The following is a 25172-nucleotide window of genomic DNA, read 5'->3' as shown; positions in this document are numbered from 1 at the left end:
TTTATTTTTAGAGAGGGAAGGGAGGGAGAAAGAGAGAGAGAGAAACGTCAATGTGCAGTTGCTGAGGACCGTGGCCTGCAACCCAGGCATGTGCCCTGGCTGGGAATCAAACCTGCGATGCTTTGGTTCGCAGTCTGCGCTCAATCCACTGAGCTACGCCAGCCAGGCCCCTAAAATAATTCTTATAACTTTTTAAAAGTGGAAGTTATCATTTCTCCAAGTACTTAGTCTTAAGTGAGAATATTACATGTATTCTTTTTTTAAGATTTTATTTATTTATTTTTAGAGAGAGGAGAAGGGAGGGAGAAAGAGAGGGAGAGAAACATCAGTGTGTGGTTACCTCTTGCACACCCTCTACTATGGACCTGGCCAACAACCCAGGCATGTGCCCTGACTGGGAATCAAACAGGTGAACCTTGGTTCACAGGCTAGCACTCAATTCACTGAGCCATACTAGCCAGGGCGGAATATTACCTGTACTCTTAATGTTAACCCAGTATGTAGTAAATAGATAATTCCATTTACAGAGGAATTGTTCTTAAGGGCCAGTGGGCCTAAGAAGAGAGGATATCGGCAAACTTAAATATAAATGTATTTAATATAAAAGCTAATCTGAATAAAAAAATCTTTAGCAAATATTTGTAAAAGAATTTGTTCTCACTTCAAGTAAGAACTCTAAGATGAAGATAACATAGTTCTAGCCCTGGAGGAGTTATCAATAAGAGGCAAATAAGCTTAAGAGAGGAGAAGGTGATGATTCACGATTATCCCCTAGGAAGACATCAGAAAATAAGGCAATTCTTTTGTGATAAGCAGACCTACCTTGGTGAGTGAACACAACAGGCCCTAAATACAGCAGGCCTCAATGAAGGCAACTGGAAAGAAGTGAAAGAAGAGTATAAAAGCCTCACTTGGGATGAAATGTGTGGCTGCAGCAGAGTACAGCATGGGCTCATTTCTGTTTATTGTGGAAATTTGGGGAGAAAAGGAGAAAAGATGTTATATTGACTGTACCACTCATCCAATACCAGTCTTGAACCCTCTGAGCATATTCCAAACAGGATCTGGGTTTCGGGAGATAGCGGTTTACATTTAGTGTCTGAATGCTTGGGTGTTCAACTCACTGAAAGATGAGAAGTACGGAGAAGGAGGGTAAACTACTGATGAGGACGAGCTAGGCTTTCTTGGAACTCTACAAGAAAGCTAAAACTTAATCTGAATTAAAATTCTCTGGAGAAAGAGAGAACTACTGATGGTCTGAACCTGTCTACACAAATACTTGGGTGTCCCAGAGAATCTCATCTTTGGAGCCACTGAATCAGGGATAAATTCACTCTGGCAAAAGAGCATCTCTTGGTAATTGTGTTGATAACACAGTTTAGGCCACAGCTACTTTCTGGAGACATCCAAACAACAATTTAATAAGAGGGAAAAGCCTGTGTTATGTATATGTTGGTAGTAATGGGTTAAATGCGAATGAGGTGGTTTATAGGCTCTTTGATTGTAATTACATGCTCAGGGGTGTTACAAAGCAAAGAAACTTAGCAGTTTCCAATACCAAGAACTATGAAGTGCTTAAACAAAAGTGGAACTTCAGTTGTTTGGGGGAGGTGGGATGATTGAAGGGGGGTGTGTTCTTGATGATATTACTACAAAGTCATTTAAGAAACTGTGTGCCAGACACAGTTACTGTATATTTCAGACCATAAGACGCACCTAGGTTTTAGAGGAGGAAAATAGGGAAAAAATTTTGAGGCAAAAATGTGGTAAAATATTTAATAACATAAATAACAATATTTCACCAATGTAAATGTAAACAGAGCTCAACAGCAGCATTAACAACAATTATTCCTCCCAAATTTGGGGACAGTTAGGAGGGGGAGTGCAACTTAGAGTCCGAAAAATACTTCTCTCCAAAGTATTTCATGAAGGAAATTAGCCCTTTCCACAGAAAGAAAGGAAACAAAAAAAGTGGAAAGACATAAGATAGAATTGAGAGACATGGACCACAGTATTGGCTCAATCAGTTACTTGCTGAGAAACCTCAAGCAAGAGTGTGGAATTAAGTCAGGGGTCTTCAGGGGTGCAACTGGGGTAGAAAATATTAAAACTGAGTGTTCATATTCCTTTTTGTCTAAAAAATAAAAAAGTTAACAATAGTAATATTTAATATAGGAATTAACAGTATTAATTAAGGCCCTGGCTGGTGTGGCTCAGTGGAATGAGCGCTGGCTTGCAAAGCAAAAGGTATCTGGTTCTATTCCCCATCAGGGGACATGCCTGGGTTGCAGGCCAGGTCTGCAGTTGGGTCCTCAGTTGGGGCCAAGTGAGAAGCAGCCAATCTATGTTTGCCTCACACATTGATGTTTGTCTCACATATAGGTTTAGCTCCCTCCCTTTATTCCCCTCTCTCTAAAAATAAATAAATAAAATCTTAATAAACTATAACTTTAAAAAATAAAAATATATTAGATGCATATTTATAAGGAGATATAAACAAAATTTTATGCATTTTGTATACCAAGTAAAAAGTTATGATAAAGATTAGATTATCTGATTTCTAAAATCACTTTGCTCAAAAATTCATTATTCTATATTATTAAAAGTACCTTAGTTTCTTTTTTAAAATATTTTATTTATTTATTTTTAGACAGAGGGAAGAGAGAAAGAGAGAGAGAGAGAAACGTCAATGTGTAGTTGCCTCTTATGCACCCCTTATTGGTGTCTGGCCCACAACCCAGGCATGTGCCCTGACTGGGAATCGAACCAGCAACCCTTTGGTTCACAGTCTGGTACTCAATCCACTGAACCGCACCAGCCAGGACAGTTTCTCTTAAACTATATAAAAAATAATACTATATCTATAGTAAAATAAATTCCTCATATACAACAAAATTTAATTCTACAAAGATCTGAAAATGTAAACCTTTTATTCTTTAAATGTATCGTAACCCTATAATATACCCTTCTTACCTGACGAAGCAAGTTCTCTTTGTATTATATGGTGCCAGTTGGTGTGACCCTTTCTTCCTCTTAGCTCATTCAAAGAGACTGGCAAAGGGATTCTCTGATAGCCCTGTGTTGATGAGATTAATGACAAACTTAAAGTCTGGAATCCCCTTAGCAAAATTTTCAGAAAGGATAATTTTAATTTTATTTGCATAGTGACTGGTTGGTTTAAGCTTGCTGAAAACTATATATATTCCCTTAAAATTGTGATTTATAAAAAAATGTGTAAGAAACACTAACATCATTCTGGTCAAGATGGCAGCATAGACAGACATGGCTCACCTCATTGCACAGCCACATCAAAATTAAACTAAAATATGAAACAACCATCACTCACAAACATCAGAAATCAAGTTGAATTGAAGTCTGACAACTATGGAATTAAACCACATCCATCCAGACTGGTAGGAGGGACAGAGATGTGGAACAGGCTTGTCCCTCACCCACAGGTTGTGGATAAAAATTCAGGAGGTATATCCTGGGAGAAAGGAGTCCCAGCCCCATATCAGGCCCCGTACCCCAGGGTTCCAGTGTCAGGAGGATAAGTCCCCACAACTCTGGCTGCAAACATCAGCTGGGATTGAGTCAGTGGAAGAAAATTCTGGAGTCCCAAGCAGATTCTCTTAAAGAACCCACATACAGACTCACCTACTCAGGCTCACCCCCTCTGAGCTCCAGCACCAGGGAAGGAGCTTGAAAGGCACCAATAGTTTACAGGGAGATATGGAAGTGTCTGGCATTAAGATGAGCAGAGGCCATTGTCCCTTTTATAAATCCTCCTCCCAAGGAGCTGGCAATCTGGTGACATATCTGAGACTCAGGCAACCTGGCTAACACTGTTTGACCCACCTTGGAGATCCCCAGAGATACCACCCCACCCTACTTACAGTCCCACCCAAGCTTTCCCATATGAATGGCTGGTCTTGGATCTTGCCTCAAAACTTTCCAATGCTCTCAAATGAGCAACAGCTAACCTCTGCGAGCCCCAGGCCTGGCACTAGCAGCAGCCCACAGCCAGCCTAGATTCATAGCTTGGCTTCTCCCGGGAATCTTCAAGTGCAGCACAAGTAGCAGACATCTCAGGCTGCTTTATAGCTCAGGCAGGGTGCCCTGGGAAAAACAAAGGTGGGGGCTGACCGGGGCCTGCAGGACCCAAAACCCCAGGGCCAGCACATCCAGTGGACAGCTACAGACCAAGTCAAAGCACCGCCTGCCTCCCATTGCAGAGCTGATGTTCCACATTAGACAGAGGTTGGTGGTCAGTGGTCACAGCCAATCCTTGTAGCTGAGTGGCCTGGGGAAATCCCTCCCATTGATCTGCCAACAGCAACTGAAGTTCAACTACAGAGCAGAGTGTACTCAGCGCACACAAGGGGCGCACCCTGATACCCAGCATGGATAATAAGGGGAGGCCATGCCACTGGACCCAAAAGGACACCTACTACATTAGGCCACACTACCAAGACACAGAGTGAACGCAGCTCTACCTAATACACAGAAACAAACACAGGGGGGCTGCCTGGATGAGGGGGCAAAAAAACACGGTCCAAATGAAAGAACAGGTCAAAACTCCAGAAAAAGAGCTAAACAAAATGGAGAGAAGCAATCTATCAGATGCAGAGTTCAAAACACTGCGTATAAGGATGTTCAAGGAACTTAGTGAGGACCTCAACAACATAAAAAAAGATCAGTCAGAATTGAAAGATACACTAATTGAAATAGAGAATAATATACAGGGAAACAACAGTAGAATGGATGAAACCAAGAATCAAATCAATGATTTGGAACATGAACCAAAAAACAACCAATCAAGACAACAGGAAGAAAAAAGGATCCAAAACCTGAGGATAGTATAAGCAGCCCCTAGGACAACTTCAAGAGGTCCAACATTTGCCTCATAGGGGTGCCAGAAGGAGAGGAGAAACAGCAAGAAACTGGAAATCTGTTTGAAGAAATAGGGAAAGAAAACTCCCCTAATCTGGTGAAGGAATTAGACATGCCAGTCCAGGAAGCACAGGGAGTCCCGAACAAGATGGGTGCAAAAAGGCCCATTCATAATTAAAATGCCAAAGGTTAAAGATAAAGAGAGAATCTTAAAAGGAGCAAGAGAAGTTAGTTGCCTACAAGGGAGTTCCCATAAGACTGTCAGCTGATATCACAAAAGTAACTTTGCAGGCTACAAGGGATTGGAAGAAATTTTCAAAGTCATGAAAATCAGAGACCTACAACCAAGATTGCTCTGCCAAGCAAAGCTATCATTTAGAATCCAAGGGCAGATAAAGAGCTTCCCAGACAGGAGAAAACTAAAGAACTTCATCATCACCAAATCATTATTATATGAAATGTTAAAGTGACTTATTTAAGGAAAAGATCAAAATAATGATTGAAAAAATTGGCAAAAAATACGTATCTATCAACAATTGTATCTAAAAAGTAAGTAAGCAAACAAGGAGAACAGAGACAGAATCATGAATACAAAGAACTTTTTAAAAAAGATTTTATTTATTTATTTTTAGAGGGGAAAGGAGGGAGGGAGGGAGAGAAACATTAATGTGTGGTTCCCCCTTGCATGAATACTACTGGGGACCTGGACAGCAACCTAGGTATGTGTCCTGACTGGAAATTGAATCAGCGACCCCTTGTTTTGAAGGCCGACACTCAGTCCACTGAGCCACGCCAGCCAGCAGTGGAGAAAGTGTTGATGGCTGCCAGATAGGAGTGTGGTGGGAGAGAATAGGTGAAGAGGTGAGGGGATTAAGAAGTACAAATAGGTGAGATCATATGGTATTTGTCTCTCACTGCCTGGCTTAATTCGCTTAGCGTAATACCATATGATCTCACCGTTAACAGAAACCTAAACAACAAAACAAACAAACAAGCAAAATATAACCCAAAACACTGAAATAGAGAACAGGCTGACCAGAAGGGAGAGGGGAGGAAATTTCAGGGGAAAAGGGGGAGGGTTTACAGGAACAAGTATAAAGGACACATGGACAAAAACTAGGGGGGTGGAAATGGAAGGGAGATGGGGAGGGCTGCGGGGTTGGCTGGCATGGGAGTAAAAGACAGAAAACTGTACTTGAACAACAATGAAATAAAAACAACAACAAAAAAAAAAGAAGTACAAATAGGTAGTTACACAATAGCCATTGGGATGTAAAGTATAGTATAGGAAATGGAGTAGCCAAAGAACTTATATGCCTGACCCATGGACATGAACAGTGGTGGAGGGATTGCCTGAGGGAGTGGGGATTGCTGTGTAGAGGGGGAAAAAGGGGGATAGATTAATCAGGACAACTGTAATAGCATAATCAATAAAATAGAATTTTAAAAAACACTACCATAAAACTAATTTTATTTTATAGTTCTTTTAATTTTTATAATTCTTTTATAGTTCTTGAATCAGGCATGTAACTCACAGCATTCTATAGCTGGTAGAAAAGCTCTTCACTTTCTGTGTCCAGATCACAGGGAATTGAATGAAAACCAACCCATTAAAATGACAGCTTCCAGAACTATGTGAATTCACTTCACACTACTAAACCATATGCTTAAAAGTGATTAAAATGGTTAATTTTATGGGATGTATCTTTCATCACAATCAAAACTTAAAAAGGCAAAATGACTGAAACAATGTATCAGCTTAAAATGAATATTTCTAGTCATAATTTTTCCACTTTTTAGTCTTATTTCTTCAATATCTAAATAACTTTAAAAAAGTTTTCTTTGCCCTCCTCCTACCTAGAACCTCTTCCACATTAAGGAACAACATAAAACAACAGCAAAAAAGGAGTAATGGTCTTTTTTTGTTGTTGTTGGCTAAAACTGAAAAAAGAATTAACATTTGAAATAGCATTTTAACTATGGAACTTGAAATATAATAGCCATTATTGTATTACCCACCTTAAGTAGGCATCATAATTAATGCCATTCTTATAAATTATAATTTTAAAAAGTAAATCAGGAAAAAAGTAAAGCAGAAATCACTGGATGGTTCTTTTGTAAAGAAATATAAGAAATTATGGTGCTCTTCCTTTATTTGACCAATCTTAGCTTCTAAATAATGATAGAATGCAAAACTAGAAATATTAATTTTCTACTAACTATTCGTTTTTCCAGTTAAGCTGCTTCTCTTTGATTCTGTGTATCATAATTTATAGAACGTAGAGAAGGAGGTAAGGAGTTAGCAAAAAATGTCTAAAATCTCCAAAAAGATTGGTAAGTTTCTTTTTTTTTTTAAATTGAGCTGTTCTTTTGTTGCTGAGTTGTTGGTTTGTTTTTTTTTAACATTTTATTTATTTATTTTTAGGGAGGGAAGGGAGGGAGAGAGAGAGAGAGAGAGAGAGAGAGAGAGAGAGAAACATCAATGTGCGGTTGCTGGGGGTTATGGCCTGCAACCCAGGCATGTACCCTGGCTGGGAATCGAACCTGGGACACTTTGGTTCCCAGCCCGCGCTCAATCCACTGAGCTACGCCAGCCAGGGCTAGATTGGTAAATTTCTAATGATTAAAAAAGCAATACATCCCTGGTTGGTGTAGCTCAGTGGATTGAGTGCGGGCTGCGAACCAAAGTGTCGCAGGTTCAATTCCCAGTCAGGGTGCATGCCTGGGTTGCAGGCCATGACCCCCAACCACACATTGATGTTTCTCTCTCTCTTTCTCCCTCCTTTCCCTCTCTAAAAATAAATAAATAAAATCTTTAAAAAAAACAATACATGCTTATTAAAAGAAGCAAATAGCATTTTTTTAAATCCCTCATTAATCCCCATCTCAAAATTTCCTCTCCCAGAGACAGCCACAGTTAAACTCATGTGATATGCTTTCAAATGTTTTCTATGTTTATGTCAAAATACACTTTATAAAAACAAAGAGAATAACATTATAATGTTGTATAATTTATTTTGTAACCAATTATATATTAGGTATTTTCCCAAGTCAGTACATATTAGGCAGACACTTCTTTGTGTTGTTTAAAAAGTCAGAGAATTTTATTGACTTTATAGGTTCTGGGAGAAACCCATTCACATGTAAAAAGTTGTAACTTCATACGAGATTTATTCACAATTTATTATATACATAAAATTATTTAACTCAGGTGTCAGACATAGTTTTTCATTTCAAGAGGACTTTTACATGACCACATTCACAAAATTGGCATGCTGTATTAAAAAACTAAGTCAAACAGAGCTAGATGAGGATGCAGCTTAATGCCGATTTAAATCTCAACATGCACCACCCCTCATGCATGCTCATGGACGTATCCGCTGTGAGCTTACTAGAATATTAATAGAGAATGTCTGAAGTCATAAGTGGTTGTTTACAAAATAAAACCTCTTTTTCTAGTGCTTCTTATTTTGTTATGGAAAAATATTACAAATAAAGATTACTGCTATTCAAGGTGTTCATTTCAAAATTACATATGGTGCACAGGTCCAAGCCATTTTCCTCCTCTCATATTGAAACATCACAACACACTATGTGAGGACTGAATTACTCATTAAACGTACCTTGGCATCCACTGCCAGCTTAGTAATGACACATTTACTATGCCAATTGATTGAAAATGATTGTGAATTAAAACATATTCAAGTATTGGGTTTACTCATAATTTGTTCCTAGCTTGAAATGAGAAAAAAAAAAACTGCTGGAGAAACATAAAATTTGTATTTCTTCCTGTACAAGAAATTTGTCAAAAAATCTGTAATTATAAAACAGATTAAAAAATGGGTAACTTTTTGATGATTAGGTTCTTATTTAGACATTCACATTTTAATTTGGGGCCTTTGTTCCCAGATGGTGGGGTGGATGGTTCAGCATTATAAGGTATAGTCAACAAACACAGGATGTTTCAAAGAGGAATACAGAATACACTCAAACTGTAAGTTTCCTTTCTTATAATTAAGTTAAAAAAAACAACCCACTTTTGATGCATGTTTAGGTTACGTATTTCCAATTTGCCAGTAAAATGAATGCTGCATTGAACATCTTTGTCGTGGTGTCTTTGCATTCTTGTGCAGTTTTGTAAAACAAATGCTTTTAAGTGGAACTGGTAACCTCAAAAGGTACACTAATTGAAAACTTTTATTAAAGTTGTTAAAATCACTGAATTGTTTCTCAAAAACTACTAGTTTATACACCTACAGGTAGTAAATGAGAGTTTAAAAACTGGAATGTGCAATCTGGTGGTAATGTGTTTTTAAGTTATTCCTTTAACAGTAGTTTTCAATGTTAACTGGTCTATTTTTTTCTTTCTTTTATTGCATATGAAAGTCATCTAGCTGGGTAGAAGATCCTGAAAAACTGTTCTGGGGACTGAAGCTCATACCCCATCCCCATAACATTAGCATTATAAGCTAAACAAATGAGTTAACTAGTTATTTTTATTTGTTTGTATATATTTTGAAATAAAAACAAATCAAGTACCTACATTTATCTTTTAGAACTCAGATTTCGCCCTGGCTGGTGTAGCTCAGTGGATTGAGCACGAGCTGCAGACCAAAGGGTCACAAGTTCAATTCCCAGTAAGGGCACATGCATGGGTTGCAGGCCAGGTCCCCAGTGGGGGCCACACGAGAGGCAACCACACATTGGTACTTCTCTCCCTCTCTTTCTCCCTTCTGTCCTCTCTCTCTAAAAATTAAAAAAGACAAAATCTCATTAAAAAAAAGAATGTGTGGCTTAGCCCCATTAAATAAATAAATAAACAAATAAATAAATAAAAAATAGAACTCAGATTTCCTTCCTCCACTTTCTGATGACTATATGTTTAATGCCATTATCTTGAAAAAATATCCCTTCTGGAGGTTTCAAGACATGATGGCAAACTTTACTAGTCTATATGCTCTTGAACCTGTAGCAAATATATGGTTGCCGGTTCATTCCCAAGAATGTAATGTGGCCTTTTTCTCTGAAGAAAAATTCCTTTTCCAGATCTCCTAGGATAGAATAAATGTATTCATACTAATACCACCTCATATTAACATAGAAATTTAGAATTTATAAACCTCTTTAATAAATGTTGTTCCATTTGATTTTCACAACAACCAGTGTGGTGACGGGGGAGGTATTATTATCTCCACTTGATAGATGAAACAAGGTTACAATATGAAGAAGGAGAACTTAGACTAGTAGGACATGAACTTTCCACACCACTATGCAGCCTCTTTCATACATATAAGGACAGGATATTCCTTTTCATAGATATTTTATTCCATGGTGGTAATAATATTCACTTCCTAAATCCCCTTTAGAATAAGTAAAATACAAATTTTAAAAAAGGGAAAATCGTACTAAAAAAGAAAATACATTTTCTTTTTTCATAATTTTACTATTACCTTTCTGAAAGGAGTCATTCTTTTATCTTTTAGGCAAATTGTACCTAAACGTGTATTCTGTGACATTTTAATAAATGTGTGTGAACAGCTCTTAAGAAAAGGACAATTTTAAAACTGTAATCTCAATTTTCCAAGCTGATAATACTAAATGCTAGACACACGATACATGTCTGGTCATATTTCTTGCTCATATTTGTCTCATTTCTTATTTGTATTTATCATGTATAGGTCTCATCATATTTCTTTACTACAATTAGCCATAACGTCACAGAACTAATCTGTTTCAGATTTGCTGCAGTTAAGAAAAATTCACTTGATTACTTATCAATAAGGATCATAACTGCTGGTCAGCAATTTGATCTACAGATAAGGTAGTTTTAAAAAGAAATGGTGAGCCTAGCCCTGGCTGGTGTGGCTCAGTGGATTGAGCGCGGGCTGCGAACCAAAGTGTCGCAGGTTCCATTCCCAGTCAGGGCACATGCCTGGGTTGCAGGCCACGGCCCCCAGAAACCGCACATTGATGTTTCTTTCTCTCTCTCTTTCTCCCTCCCTTCCCTCTCTAAAAATAAATAAATAAAATCTAAAAAATAAATGAAAATAAAAATAGCACAATATTTAAAAAAAGAAATGGTGAGTCTTGACATTTTGAAGAGATTATAAAAAATTGCTTTCCTTTTTTGCTTTATAATGTTATTGATTATAGCACTGACTTTGCTTTTCTTCTTAGTACATTATAATAATAATTTTTGGTGTTTCATTAAGGCTTGAAGGAAAAGAACCTAAGCATTCTCAGTACCTTTTGTGATCTTTATCCTCAGCGGGGCCATCTCCATGCAGTCAAACAAAAATTGGGGTATGGGGAGAACTGGACTCTTGCATAGTTTGTATACCGAGGCAATATCTCTTTTCTGGGCTTTAGTTTCCTCATCTCTAATTCATTAGTTCTAGGCTATCATCTCAAGGGTCCGTTTTAGCTCTAGCATCATCATTATAAAACCCAATAACCAACATTTGTTGACATGAGGCATTCTAGTAGACACACAGCACTGTGGGAATACTTGTGGATACCAAAAAAGTGGCTTTTCCACTGGGACAAACAGTTTCAACAGTTAATAAATACTAACAAGCCCAATGACTCAGAACAGGTAGCATGCTGTGATGTGGTTCAGGCCTGTAGGACTTGAAACCTGTAGGACCACATCAGGCCACTTGAGGTATTAAGCAACAATTTCAGTGCATTAAATGTTTTGCCTAGTAACCTTACGAGTGAAACCAGAGTGCTTGATATGGCAGTGAATACTGTTAAAAAGTATGAAATTAAAAAAATAACAACGATGTTAAGCAAGTATTGAGCAAAAAAAGGAACAAATAAAGTGAGTGAAAATTTCTCCCGCAAATACAACTCAGTTCCTACATTTAAAACTAGGGTTCAGGTGTTTGGTTCTATCGTCCAGAATAAGGGGACAGCTTTTCTATCAGTCTCCAAAACATATAACCATGAGGGAATAGAAAACAGCCATAAGCCCTAAGGCATCTATATTATTCAAATGAACTCCAAGGAAAGCTCTCCCACGGTTAACATAGAACGCCCCTTTTGCGGCCTCATCCATTCAGGCCTTGAAAACCGCTGACGGCACTAGCCGTGACTAGGCAACGGTCCGGGCATTCCCGGTGGTGTTAGCCCCGCCTGTTGAGCTGCTTCCGCCACCCCGCACCACAAATCTCTTCCTCTCATTGGTGGGCGGGGGAAATGCGTCACAAGGCACGATCACTTCCGGCCAGGGAGCGCGCGGGTTGATTCGTCCTCCGTCGGCCGAGAGTGCTCGCAGCTCGGAAATGGCGGGTAAGTTCCCGGGAAAAGTTTACCGAGGGGAGGTGGTTGGTAGGTTTGGGAAAGAACGCCGAGACCGTGGTGACAGTTCCCGCCTGGAACTTTCGGGCTCTAGCCTGGGTTCCAGAAGGCCTGCTTCAGCTTGAAAGCGCGGAACTCGCGGCGCAGCTCCTCGTCGATAGAGGTTCGTGCCCCCACCCCTAAGTGCTCGGGGGTTCTGCTCCCTCTGCGAAGAACTTGGCCCCCGCCGAGGGACGAGGAGGCCCGGGAAAGATGTAGCGATTTGGGCTTTTAAGGTGCCAGATGCTTTAAGGCGTGTGTCTCTTCTCCTTCATTTTTGTCCACTGCTGCCTTAGCTAGCTGCACTAGTCTGGTTCTGTTCCCGCCAGCTGATTTCAATACTCAGATCCTCCTCCTCTTGCAGATCTCTCTCCGCCTTCCACTATCGTCAGCGTGGAGCTAGCGCATTGCTGCCTTGCCCTGCACTCGGATTCACGTTTGAATCTTGACTGACTTCGCAGTCTCTGTAATCTCTCACACTTAAGTATTTCTGAGACCTGTTTAGATTTCCCTTGAAAATGAGATTCTCACATTTTCCTTCATCTAAACTCTTTTTAGAGTTTGTCTACTACAATGTAATTCCCTTTTGGTCAGTCTTTTATGTTCTCTTATTTACTGAGTCTCGTTTACAACACTTAATTGGTATTATTTTGTGCGTATATTATGACTGTTTTGAAGTCACTACCGGTATGTACTTTTTCCCCAGTAACATATCTTTTGATGTAATGAGCAGTTTCCATTTATTATCTCTTTTCCCAGTGCCTTCATAGCAGTCTCACTACACTTTTTGGGTGTCCTGGAGAGAGAGGCAATATAGCTTGAGCTCTACAGATGTTTAAGGAAGAGCTGTAGGATCTCGATGTGCACTTGGTACTATAAAAGAGGGGGAACACCAGTATTGCATAGGGTGTACATGCTATAAGAATTAACACCTAATCGGAATCTCAGCCACACTACTTAGTAGTTGGGTGCCCTGCAGCAAGTAAACTTCTTTCTGAGCCTGAGTTTTTGAATATGAAGTGTGACTGATACAGTATCTACTTCTGTTATAGAATTCTAGGGATTAAGCTAATGTATGATTTCACACGTTAAATTTTGCTGCATAGGTTATACATAAATTCCTCGAGGTGGGTTTTGTTATCTCAGTTTTACGGATTTGGTCAGAGAAGTCAAGTGCTGTAATTCACAGCGGTAGCAAATAAATAGTGAAGTCTGGATTTGAATGCCGGAACTCTCACTCCAGATCATTAATCAATATTGCTTCATGTTCCCTGTTTTCTGTGAGTGTTTTAACCAGTTATTGAAGTTTATGGCATGGCATTGTACTTCTTTTGTTTCTGCTAATGAATTTTTCCTGAATTCTTACTAATTTTTATGTTTATTTTGTCAGGAGTTTTATTGTCATTGCTTGAAAGGTCCTCTTGATAATGCTTTCTTCCATGGTTAGTTATTTGTTATATGTATTCATGGCTAGCCACATTGTAAAACTATTCGGTTATTCCAGTAGCCTGGAATAGTTTATAACTTAATGCACAGACGGTAAAAAAAATTTTTTTTAATGCATTGAAAATTTTCTCACCCTGCTCCCATTCCTTCCCTTATCCTAGAGGTAACCAGGGTTGCTAGTTTTTTTGTGTATCTTTCCTGAGATAATCTGTGCATTATCAGGTGATGGCTTTTAATAGCTAGTCTGGAAGTATTCTGGGTTGAATTTTTTCAGTATTAGAAATGAAATGCTATTGTAATTATCAAAGGACATTCTTACTTGATTTCTGAGTGGAGCAGTGGCATCCTTTTTATATCTTTTAAAAAGGCTACGTAGGTATAAATCCTAGCAGGTAATTTATATTAGTATTAAATATTCAGGAATGTCAGTAATCTGTCATGTTAATTTTCAGGTTTACTCATTTATATAATGCAGGCCTAGTTTATAAGCCTTTAAATCAGAAATGATGTTTTGTCTGTTTTATAATGAGACATTCATACTCTGGATATATATTTAGGAGTATGTGGAGAATGACCTGTACTTTTATGATCTATTAAAATGCTTTAAATCTTAACCTTTATCCCACTTCTAATAACAACACTATTTTTAGGTTTTTCTATTCAAACCACTTTCAACCAGGCACTTTAAAAACCATTTCTCTTAGGATTTGGTGCTATGGAGAAATTTTTGGTTGAGTACAAAAGTGCAGTGGAGAAGAAGCTGGCAGAGTACAAATGTAACACCAACACAGCAATTGAACTGAAATTAGGTATGTATGCCATTCCTAAGTGGTATTATGTATGTACTGAGTGTGTATATATAATTTAAAATTTGAAGACTTCCCTATCAGAGCAGTTGTTTATGTAAATATAGTTATCTGCATTTATTAAACATATTCAGATATTTTTTAGTCTTTATGTCATAAAGTGGATAGATGTTTGAGAGGTGGCATGGTTTACATATAGAAAGTACAATGTGGCAAAAAGTGACAAGAATAAGTGGTTTCAGCTTTAAAATATTTACCTCTGCTTTTTTCTTACAAAAATAATAGACAATAAGTGTTGGTGAGGATATGGAAAAAAACTTATAATGCTAATGGTAATGTAAAATATTGAAGCTACTTTGGAAAACCATTTGGCGGGTTCTTAAAAAGTTAGAAACATGAATTTATTGTATGACCCAGAAATTCTACTCCTAGGTATGTATAAGAGAAATTAAAGCATTTGTCCATCATACATTAATGTTCTTTGCAGCATTATTGACAATAGCCCCAAAATGGAAACAACCCAGATATCAACTAGCAAAAAGACAAAGTGTGGTGTATATAGCTATATGTTGGAATATTATTCGATGCTAAAAAGGAATGAAGGTCTGATAATGTTACAACATGGATGCACCTCAGAAACATTCTAAGTGAAAGAAACCAGATATACCCCATCCCCCCCCCCCAAAAAAAAACCCCATATGCTATATGATTCCATTTGTATAAATTGTTTGGAAAAGCCAAATCCATAGACAGAAAGTAGATTAGTGGTTGCCTGGAGCTAGGATGGGAACAGAGATGACTGATGATGAGCATGAGATTTCTTTTGGGAATCATGGCAATATTTTAAAATTACATTGTGACCATTTTAAATGTACTAAAAATCATTGAATTATACACTTAAAACAAGTGAGTTTTATGGTATGTAAATTATACTTCAGTAAAGCTGTTTAATTATATGGTCATGAATCCTGGTTCTATCACTTTTCATGCTTGAGTCTCCTCATGTTTAAAATGGAGTTAATAGTACTTTATAATGCTCGTAAACATTAAATGAAAGATTAAATACAAATAAAGTGCTTGAATAACTAGAGTTTTAGAAACTCTCACCCTAGTTGGTTTGGCTCAGTGGATTGAGTGCTAGCCTGCAAGCCAAAGGGTCACTGGTTCAATTCCTAGTTGGGGCACATGCCTGGGTAGTGGGCCAGGTCCCCAGTAGGGAATGTGTAAGAGGCAACCACACATTGATGTTTCTCTCCCTCTCTTTTCCTCTCTAAAAATAAATAAATAAATTTTTAAAAAAATTCTCAATAAATGTGAGCTGCTATTATTTAAACAATACGAACATGACAGAAATACAAAGAAAATTACATATAAGGTAGTGGTCCTCTAACCCCTCACTACAAAAATAATACTAATCTAGATTTTTTCCTTGTGCAGAAATTATTTTTCTAAAACCAGGATCTTCTGGTAAGGCTGTTATATTTAGCTTAACAATGTCTTGAATATTATTCTCTGTACCTACATATAGATCTACTTTGTTCTTTTAAATTATGTAGTACGCTATGACTATACCATAAATTATTTAAGTACTCCCTATTGAGGGATTGCTTCTCCTCTAACTATTAAAAATAACTCTAATAATTATCCTTGTGTTTATCTTTACCCACTTGTGTGGATGTTCAATGGAATGTATGGCTAGAAATTGAAACGTTAGATCAGAGTTTCTCAACTTCAGCACTACCGACATTTTGAATTAGATAGCTCTTCGTTATTCTGTGACTTCAAGGATGTTTAGCAGCATCCCTGATCTCACAGTAACGTTTTTCTCCTGTTGCAACAACCAAAAATGTTTTTTGACATTGCCAAATATCCCCTGAGGGTGATGAGTGAAGTGGCCTCTGTTTGAGAACCACTATGCTGGAATGGAATAAGAGCATATTTAGTAGCTATTGCCAAACTTCCAAAAAAGTTCCTATACTTACACCAGAATTTTTTGAGAGTGTCTTTTTACCTGTACCCTGGTCATTTTTGTATGTTATTATTTAAAAAACAAAATGAAAATACCCTGCTCTTCTGATGGGTGAAAGATGGCTTGTTCCCCTGCCTCCAGTCCTCACTGGAGGGTATGTTTTTTGATGAGAGAGACAGACAGACAGACAGATGTCTGTTGGTTGCCTCCTGTACAAACCTTAACGGGGGCTGAACCCTCAACCTAGGTATGTGCCCTGGCCAGGATTTGAACCCAAAACCTTTTTTTTTCCTTTGGTCTATCGGACAACTCCCCAGCCAACTGAGCCTCCTGGCCAGGGCTTTTCTGTCTTTGTTAATAGTATATGGGAAAACTATGGAAAATAATTTTTAATACAGATTTTCTTCCTACATCAAGATCTACTTTACTTGACTTAAGTCCTACATATAGATGACACAGCTAAAATTGACTGGGTTATTTAGTCATTCTAATCCTTTACAGTCAGCAGCAATAACTTGTAATATTGCCTTAATCTCTTTTAATCCAAAACAGTCCCTCCCCTCACATGAAACTTTTCTCTCATGCCATTAATTTATTTGGAAGAGCAACGTTATTGTGTAGAATTATTCGACAAATTTACATTTTGGATTTTTCTTCTGGAATTTTATTTTTCAATTACAGTTTACATTCATTATTATTTTGTATTAGTTGCAGATTTATAGCATAGTGGTTAGACAGACAATCATATATTTTACAAGGTGGTCCCCCTCACAGTTCAAGTACTCGCCTGGCACTGTACATAGTTATTACAATATTATTGACTAAATTCCTTATGCTGTATTTTACATCCCCAGGACAATTTTGTCACTACCAATTTGTAGTTCTTAATCCCTTTACCTTTTGTACCCCCTCCCACAACCCTCTCCCCTCTGACAACCATCAGTCTGTTCTTTGTTTCTATTTTTTTATTTATTTTGCTCTTCAGAGTCCACATATAAGTATAATCATATGATATTTGCATGTCTGACTTATTTCACTTAGCATAATACTGCCTAGGTTCAATGATGCTGTCTCAAATGGTAAGATTTCATTCTTTTTATGGCCAAGTAATATTCCATTGCATACATACCACCACTTTTTTATCTACTCACCTGTTGATGGGCACTTGGGTTGCTTCCATATCTTGGCTATTGTAAATAATGCTGCTGTGAATATAGGAGTGCTGTACTCTTTTGAATTAGTGTTTTGGGTTTCTTGAGATTATACATATACCTAGAAGTGGAATCGCTGAGTCATAAGCAGTTTCATTTTTAATTTTGGGGGGAACCTCCATACTATTTTCCATAGTGGCTCTATCAGTCTGCATTCCCACCAATAGTACATGAGGGTTCCCTTTGCTTTACATCCTTGACATAACTTGTTTTTTGTTGATTTATTGGTGATAGCCATTCTGACAGGTGTGAGGTAATGTCTCCTGGTTTAATTTGCATTTCTCTGATGATAAGTGATCTTGAGCATGTTTTCATACGTTTATTGCCCATCTGTATGTCCTCTTTGGATGAGTGTCTATTCAGGTCCTTTGCCCATTTATTTATTTATTTGGTGTTGTATGAATTCTTTATAAATTTTGGACATGAATCCTTTATTGGATGTATCATTGGCAAATATCTTCTTCCATTCAATAGGTTGTCTTTTTGTTTTATTGATGGTTTCTTTTGCTATATAAAACCTTTTTAGTTTGATATTCCATTTGTTTATTTTTTCTTTTGTTTTCCTTGCCTGAGGAAATGCATCTGAAAGATATTGCTAAGAGAAATGTCAGGAATTTTACTGTCTGTGTATTCTTCTAAGAGTTTTATGGTTTTGAGTCTTACTAAGTCTTTAATCCATTTTGAGTTTAGTAAATAGTGTAAAAAGGTGATTTAGTTTCATTTTTTTTTGCGTGTAGCTATCCAGTTTTTCCAAAACCATTTATTGAACAGACTGTCTTTACCTCACTGTATGTTCTTGTCTCCTTTGTCGTACATTAATTGACCATAGAGGCATGGGTTTATTTCTGGGCTCTGTATTCTGTTTCACTGATCTATGTGTCTGTTTTTATGCCAGTATCATGCTGTTTTTATTACTATAGCTTTGTAGTATAGTTTGATGTCATGAAGCATGATACCTTTGACTTTGTTGTTCTCTTTCAAGAGTGCTGAGACTATACAGGGTCTTTTGTGGCTCCATATACATTTTTGGAATATTCTAGTTCTGTAAATATGCCATTGATGTCTGGACAGGAATTGCAGTGAATCTATAGATTACTTTGGGTAGTGTGGACATTTTGATGATGTTAATTCTTCCTATCCACGTGCACAGGATATGCTTCCATTTATTTGTATCTTCTTCAGTTTCATTCTTTAGTATGTACATTCCATATATTTCTATTTCCTTTTGGTAGTAGGTAACTTGTTCCCCTACCCTTTATATTTCTTTTAAAGTGGAAGACCATAAGGCTGGATTAGATATTTTTGGTAAGAAGACTTTATAAGTGATGCCGTATACATTATATTGCATTAAATCAGGAGGCTCATAATGAGTAATTCTAAGATCATTTGGAAAGGTGGTGAGTGCCAGACCTCTACTGATCTTTCCTTCTGTGTAAATTAGTAATCTGCTAGATAATACTTTGGTACCTTGTGAGTGACTTGCTGTGTGAGAACAGGATTCGAAATTTTTCATCTATAACTTAATCTTTTTTATTCTTCAATTTCTTAAGGATTTTTCTGGTAAAATTTTTCTTCATTAGATAAATTATATTGGGAAAATGTTCAATAATATCAGTACTCACAATACATGCAGGTAAAAATAACAATAGGATACCCATTTCCATTTTGGACTGGTAGAAATTAAAGTTGAGGGTATGGAGTATTGCCAAGGTGTGGGATACAAAAGAATTTAAGTAGCTATTGGTGGATATATAAACTGATACGGTATTTTTAAAGGGCACTTAAGAAGTATTTATGAAAGTATTTCAGTACTTTTACTAAGCATTTATACTGCCAGGAATTTACCTTGTGTGTACTTGTAAAAGTACAGCAAGGTATATTTATATAAGGGTGTCATTTCAGCATTATTTTTAATAGCAAACAGAACAAAACAAAACCTAGAAAAAACATAAATGTTATCTTGTAGTCATGAAATGATATGATGATAGGGGTTTCATCGAACTCAGGTTATTCTTGGTCTCAGTGTTTCCTATAAATTCTGTTTTTGTTTCCTTGATGCTATAGCTTTTATCTCCAAGTGTCTTGGTTTTGTTTTCTTTTATTTTTGCATTGTGTATAAACATACAGAAAAATAAAAACTAAATCAGATGCCTCTGTCATACGTAGTTTCTAATTCAGTAGGTTTTTGATACTGAAGTACTGAAAGTGATTTTCTGATTTTCATCATTCGTCTCTTGAGAATCCAGTGTAAGTCATATAATAGAAAAGCAACAATTTAAGAAAAATAATCTGTCACCTTTAATATCATTAATATTTGTATATTTTTATCTTTTAAACAGTTCGTTTTCCCGAAGATCTAGAAAATGACATTAGAACTTTCTTTCCTGAATATACCCATCAGCTCTTTGGGGATGAGTAAGTAACTTAGTAAGATGTTTGCCAAATAAGTAACCCCCCCACCGCCCCCCGCAAAAAAAAAATCCATTCCTTTTAAGACTTAGAAATCACTTTATTTTCTTTCCTGTTATTTTTTCGTGTAATTTATTTTAAAATATATATTAAAAGGGCATATGTAAAAATGAGACACCAATTTACTATCTACTATTTAGTGCTATAGATACATTACCTCATTTAATTCTCACAATGGTCTTAGTGATGATGTTATCATTTTTTACACTATATGTTGGTTGAACTGGATAGTTGCCTAAGGACATGTGATGGCTAAAGTTCAGATTCAGGCAATCTGACTGCAGAGCCCATATTCACAACAACTACTTTTTCTAACCACTACTTTACTACACTGCTTCTAGTGCAGAATACAATGCCCTCCACCATAGCAAGAAAGCTTAAGTTAGTATTTTATGACAAGTAAATAAACCGTCAAGAGAAATTTATTTTAGAAAGAAACTCTAAAGGTATGTCCTAGGATACTCAGCACAATTCTTTAATTTTCTGTGCCTTCATTACGTTATTAGAATAGTCAGTTACCTTTAAAAAAAAAAACTTGATTTTGAAAAAAATTTCAAGATTGAAGAAAGTTGCAAGAATAGTGCTCTGTATAGGCTTTATCTAGATTCACCAGTTGTTAGTATTTAGCTATATTTGCTTTAATCATTCTCTCTTCTTATAAATTATTGTATTGTTTTCCATATGAACAACTGTAAACCTACTTCTGCCCCACCCTTTATATGAATAATGTTGAACTGTCTGAGAGTAGGTTACAGACAATATCTTGACCGCTTACTCCTGAATTCTTTAGTATGTATTTCCCCAAAATAAGGACACTAACTTCAGTAGAATTATCAAGACTCAGGAAATTTGGCATTGATACAATACTATTTCCTAATATGCAGTCCACATTTCAAATTTGCTAACTGATTTTCAACAATTCTTTGTAACATTTTTCTCTATTCTGGGCCCAATCTAGAATCATATGTTGCATTTAGTTGTCATATATCTTTAGTCTTCTTTGTCTGAAACAGTTCCTTGAGCTTTGTTTGCTTTTCTTGACACTGGCATTTTTGTAGAGTATAGGCTAGTTTTGTACACCATTATTAGTTCGATTGTTTCTTCATGATTGAATTCATGTAATGCATATTTTTGTAGGACTGTGACAGAAGTTGTATTTGTCCTCTGTGTCATATCGGAAAGTCCATGATACCAGTTTGCCCTGTTGCTGGTGAAGTTGACTTGGGCCACTTAGTTTAGAGGTATCTGTCAGGTTTCTCCACTGTAAGGATTATGTTTCCCCCTATGTTATTTATATGTAATCTGTGGGGAAATATTCTCAGACTGAAAGAATCCTATTTCCCATCAAACTTGTACTCAGTAATGTTAAATCCACTACTAACTTTTGTCTTTAGTATTTTACTATGATTATAAAATGGTTGTTTTCTAACTCTGTCATACCTACTACATTTATTAGTTGGCATTCCTCTATAGGAGAGAGCTTCTCTTCTTCCCCTTAACGTATTTCTTTTATAACAGAATAGACTCAAGTATTCTTTTGTTTTTTTTAATTAAATGGGTTATAATCTGTTACTGTTACTAATTTTGATGATCCCAGATTAAACAAGTGGCTACTCTGTCAAACCAGCTTATGAGTCCTTTTGATATATCATCATCATTTTGAGGACCCACTACTTTCTGATACAGTAAGATGTTTCAGGTTCATCTTGTACATTTTCCACTAGTTCTGGAGTCGTTTTTCCAAGGAACCCTGGTTTGTTGTAGTAGGGAAGAGTGTTTACATATAGTTGACATTTAAATTATTTCCCTTTATGGCTGTTTTCCCTATGCATTATTTCAGTACCTTTGATATATTTAATATGTTTTTAAATTGAAAAATGTCTTTTTATGGAACAAATTTTCTGAGAATTTTTCATTATAAATATATCATATTAAACATTTAATGTACTTTTAATATTAAGAATTATGTTTTATTATATTGATTCATGCCAGAATATGAGCCTTTCATATTTTAAGCAAGTTTTATTATAAAATAAGAATGTTTTCCCTTTAGGTTTCTATTTATTTTCTTCCTCTTACTGCTATTTATTTAAAATCTCTTTCTGTGGTAATATCTTAGTAGATAGGATCTGATTTTATAGATACAGCCTTTAATGGGATTTTGCACCTTTGTTTGTCTGGTTTGCATGTCATTAAAAGTGGTGTGCTGGCATACCCGTCTTCTAAGGTAGACAGAAAACAGTCACATAATAGTGGTAACTCTGTATTTTATGACCCAATCATGACATTATTCTTGATCCTAGTATCATTGCCACTCCTTTTTACTGCGCTAACTTTCAGGGTCCTGGAATGGACATCGCTCACACTTTATTTTATTAGCCTAGACACAAATCTGGAAGTGACACTTCTTTCAGACACTCTTCCTTCAGAATTCACCAAAAAAAAAAATTTATTGAGATAATTTATCATATACTTGACTGCCTTTAAAGTGTACAATTCACTGGTTTTTAGTATATTCATAGTTCTACCACTACCATCATTTCAGAACATTTTCATCATTCCCACCAAAATATTCCTAACCAATTCGCAGTCATCCCCCTTTTCTGTACCCTCCCAAGTTCTGGGCAGTCACTAATCTACTTTCTGTCTCTAGATTTACCTATTCTGGATAGTTTAGAATTCATATTTTAAAAGATTTTTTAAGCTGACAAAGGGAATAGCAAGGCATAATGGATAATAGGGAGCAGGGATGGAAAAATAGCAGCAGCTCCAGGTCTGCTTTCTGAGTTCATAGAGGAGTGTAATTAATTAGACAGGTGGCGTCACCACTTTAAGCAGCTCTGGATGTTGGTGATATAAGCAAGTGGTAAGTTGGAAGGACTGGGCCAAAGCTACATCTTAGCTGCTTGCCTAGCCAGGTACCAGTTTAACACTACTTGTCTTCTGATTTTAAATGCCTTTTAGTACTAGTAGTAATAGTAGCAGCAGCAGCAGTCACAGTAGTATTAATAGTAAACATTTATTGAGTACTTGTACAATGTACCAATGTTATAAGCAGGTTACATGTATTAACTTGCTTATTTAACCCACACAATATCCCTGAGGTTGGAGCTGTTAGTCTCTTTTATTTTATAAATAAGGAAAGCTGAGGCACAGTTTCATTACAAATATTTCTTATTCAAAAAGAAAAGTAGAATTTAAAATCCTGAAACTACCCACAAAGCTAAACTTGTTGATATATAGGGTTTATATTTTAAATGACTTTGCAAAGATTCATTTTGGGGTCTTAGATTACTGCTGTTTTTTCCCCCCTTTCAGTGAAACTGCTTTTGGTTACAAGGGTCTGAAGATACTGTTATACTATATTGCTGGTAGCCTGTCAACAATGTTCCGTGTTGAATATGCATCGAAAGTTGATGAGAACTTTGATTGTGTAGAGGTAAGAAGAGAAATAAATTTATTTTAGACTTTATTTTCCAATTGATTATAAAACAGGTTTTAAAATGTGAAGGTGTAAGCCCTGACTGATATGGTTCAGTGGATTGAGCACTGGACAACAAAGCAGAGGGTCTTTGGTTCAATTCCCAGTCAGTGCACATGCCTGGGTTGTGGGCCAGGTCTCCAGTGGGGGACATGTGAAGCAATCACACATTGGTGTTTCTCTCCCTCTCTTTCTCCCTCCCTTCCTCATTCTCTAAAAATAAATAAATAAAACCTTTTTTTAAAAAAGGTTTGAGGGAGGAAAGAATGTGTTGTAAAATAGCTTTAAAACCATATATTCAGTCTCTAGTTAGGAGATGATTGCCTATCATTTCAATTAACCTTGTAGTTTTGATTCTTAGCCTGATCTGTTTCCTGAGTGGACTTTTTTCCTAAAAACCTTCATTTTTATGATCAGAGTCATATTTTACTTACCATTTTTTGTTTTTTATTATGCACATGAAAATTACTTCTTTTCCCAGAAGTTAAATAAGATGAAGGGAAAGAGCTAAATTTTCTATTCTATTTCACGTAGAATTTGCCTATTTAAATTTCTCTTGCTGCATTTCTAATCTCACAAATTTTGCTAATATAATCCTTTATGAACTGGATAATTAAGCTAATTACATTATAAAACTATTTGAAACAAATAACTAAAAGTGAAGGTAAAGAGAGGCATTGGAGAGTTAGGCAGAGTCTGGCACAAATAATGTCTCTTTTTTATTACAAAACCTTTTATTACAAAATCATAACCATGTAATTCTAAAACAGCAATATCACACTCAAGCACACCATATGACACTTTAGGTGAAATGTTCAGATTAAAACTATAAATTATTACACCCATATTATTGCCCTACCGTCCATACTCAAAACAGATGTTACTCATGCGAGACCCTGTATTACATCTGTGGCAGGCTGAATTGTGGCCTCCCAAAAGGCAGTGTGACCACAGAGGCAGAGTAATGTGACCACAAGCCAAAGAATGCTGGTAGCCACCAAAAATTGGAAGAGGCAAGGAGCAATTTCTCCTCTAGAGCCTGGAGGGAGTATGGTTAACCTGTTGACAACGTTGATTTGAGCTCGGTGATACTGATTTTAGACTTTGCTGCTAGACAGAGAATGAGATTCTATTGTTCTAAGCCTCTAAGTTTCTGGTGACTTGTTGGAGCGAAAAAAGATCCAGGACTGGACTTGGGAGATTCTCAGCCTATCCAGTTTACAGAAAACACTAAAATTAGAAGACTTCATTGTCAGGAAAGTGTGCCCTGGAGAGAAAGCCAAGAGTGTGGCTAGATAACCTTTTGCTCTTGAAGAGATCAAGCATGTGACTCATGGATCTCCTCAGTATCAGCAAGAGTCAGGAATAAAGATTGAATGGAGATCAGGGAAGATCCGTGGAGAACCATCTTATGGTGAGAACCTTCGTGATGTACACAGGTGACTCACAGGGGTTTTGAGAATGTTATGTTAGCAGAAACACTGCCAGTTTGGGCTGACGAGATGAGGGAAGGCTGATGAACTTTCAAAATTCTATAGGCAGGGAACAGGTAGATA

At 36.8% G+C, this 25172-nt stretch overlaps 2 protein-coding genes across 5 annotated transcripts in view; one reads left to right on the top strand and one right to left on the bottom strand.

Annotated features, from left to right (window-relative positions):
* Window positions 1-25172, bottom strand: part of SLC25A12 (solute carrier family 25 member 12) — a 173068-nt gene that overhangs the window by 106576 nt on the left and 41320 nt on the right. The gene's annotated exons all lie outside the window — the stretch shown is intronic.
* The window catches only part of HAT1 (histone acetyltransferase 1), a 42008-nt gene continuing 28930 nt past the window's right edge, over window positions 12095-25172 (top strand). The window contains exons 1-4 of one of the 4 annotated variants that reach the window (XM_045844086.1): window positions 12095-12186; window positions 14385-14489; window positions 20006-20081; window positions 23454-23574. In XM_045844086.1, the coding sequence (XP_045700042.1) occupies window positions 12180-12186; window positions 14385-14489; window positions 20006-20081; window positions 23454-23574 (309 nt within the window). In that variant the 5' untranslated portion in view covers window positions 12095-12179. Of the gene's footprint in view, window positions 12187-12269; window positions 12359-12677; window positions 12701-14330; window positions 14490-20005; window positions 20082-23453; window positions 23575-25172 lie in introns of those variants that run through there. The other 3 variants (XM_045844769.1, XM_045845518.1, XM_045846381.1) reach the window with 3 other exon arrangements.

Source organism: Phyllostomus hastatus, unplaced genomic scaffold (assembly GCF_019186645.2).
Source record: "Phyllostomus hastatus isolate PE091 unplaced genomic scaffold, TTU_PhHast_1.1 phas_contig_1, whole genome shotgun sequence".
NCBI classification, from domain to species: domain Eukaryota; kingdom Metazoa; phylum Chordata; class Mammalia; order Chiroptera; family Phyllostomidae; genus Phyllostomus; species Phyllostomus hastatus.
Note: the sequence above shows the minus strand (reverse complement) of the source record. Positions and strands in the feature narration are given on the sequence as shown.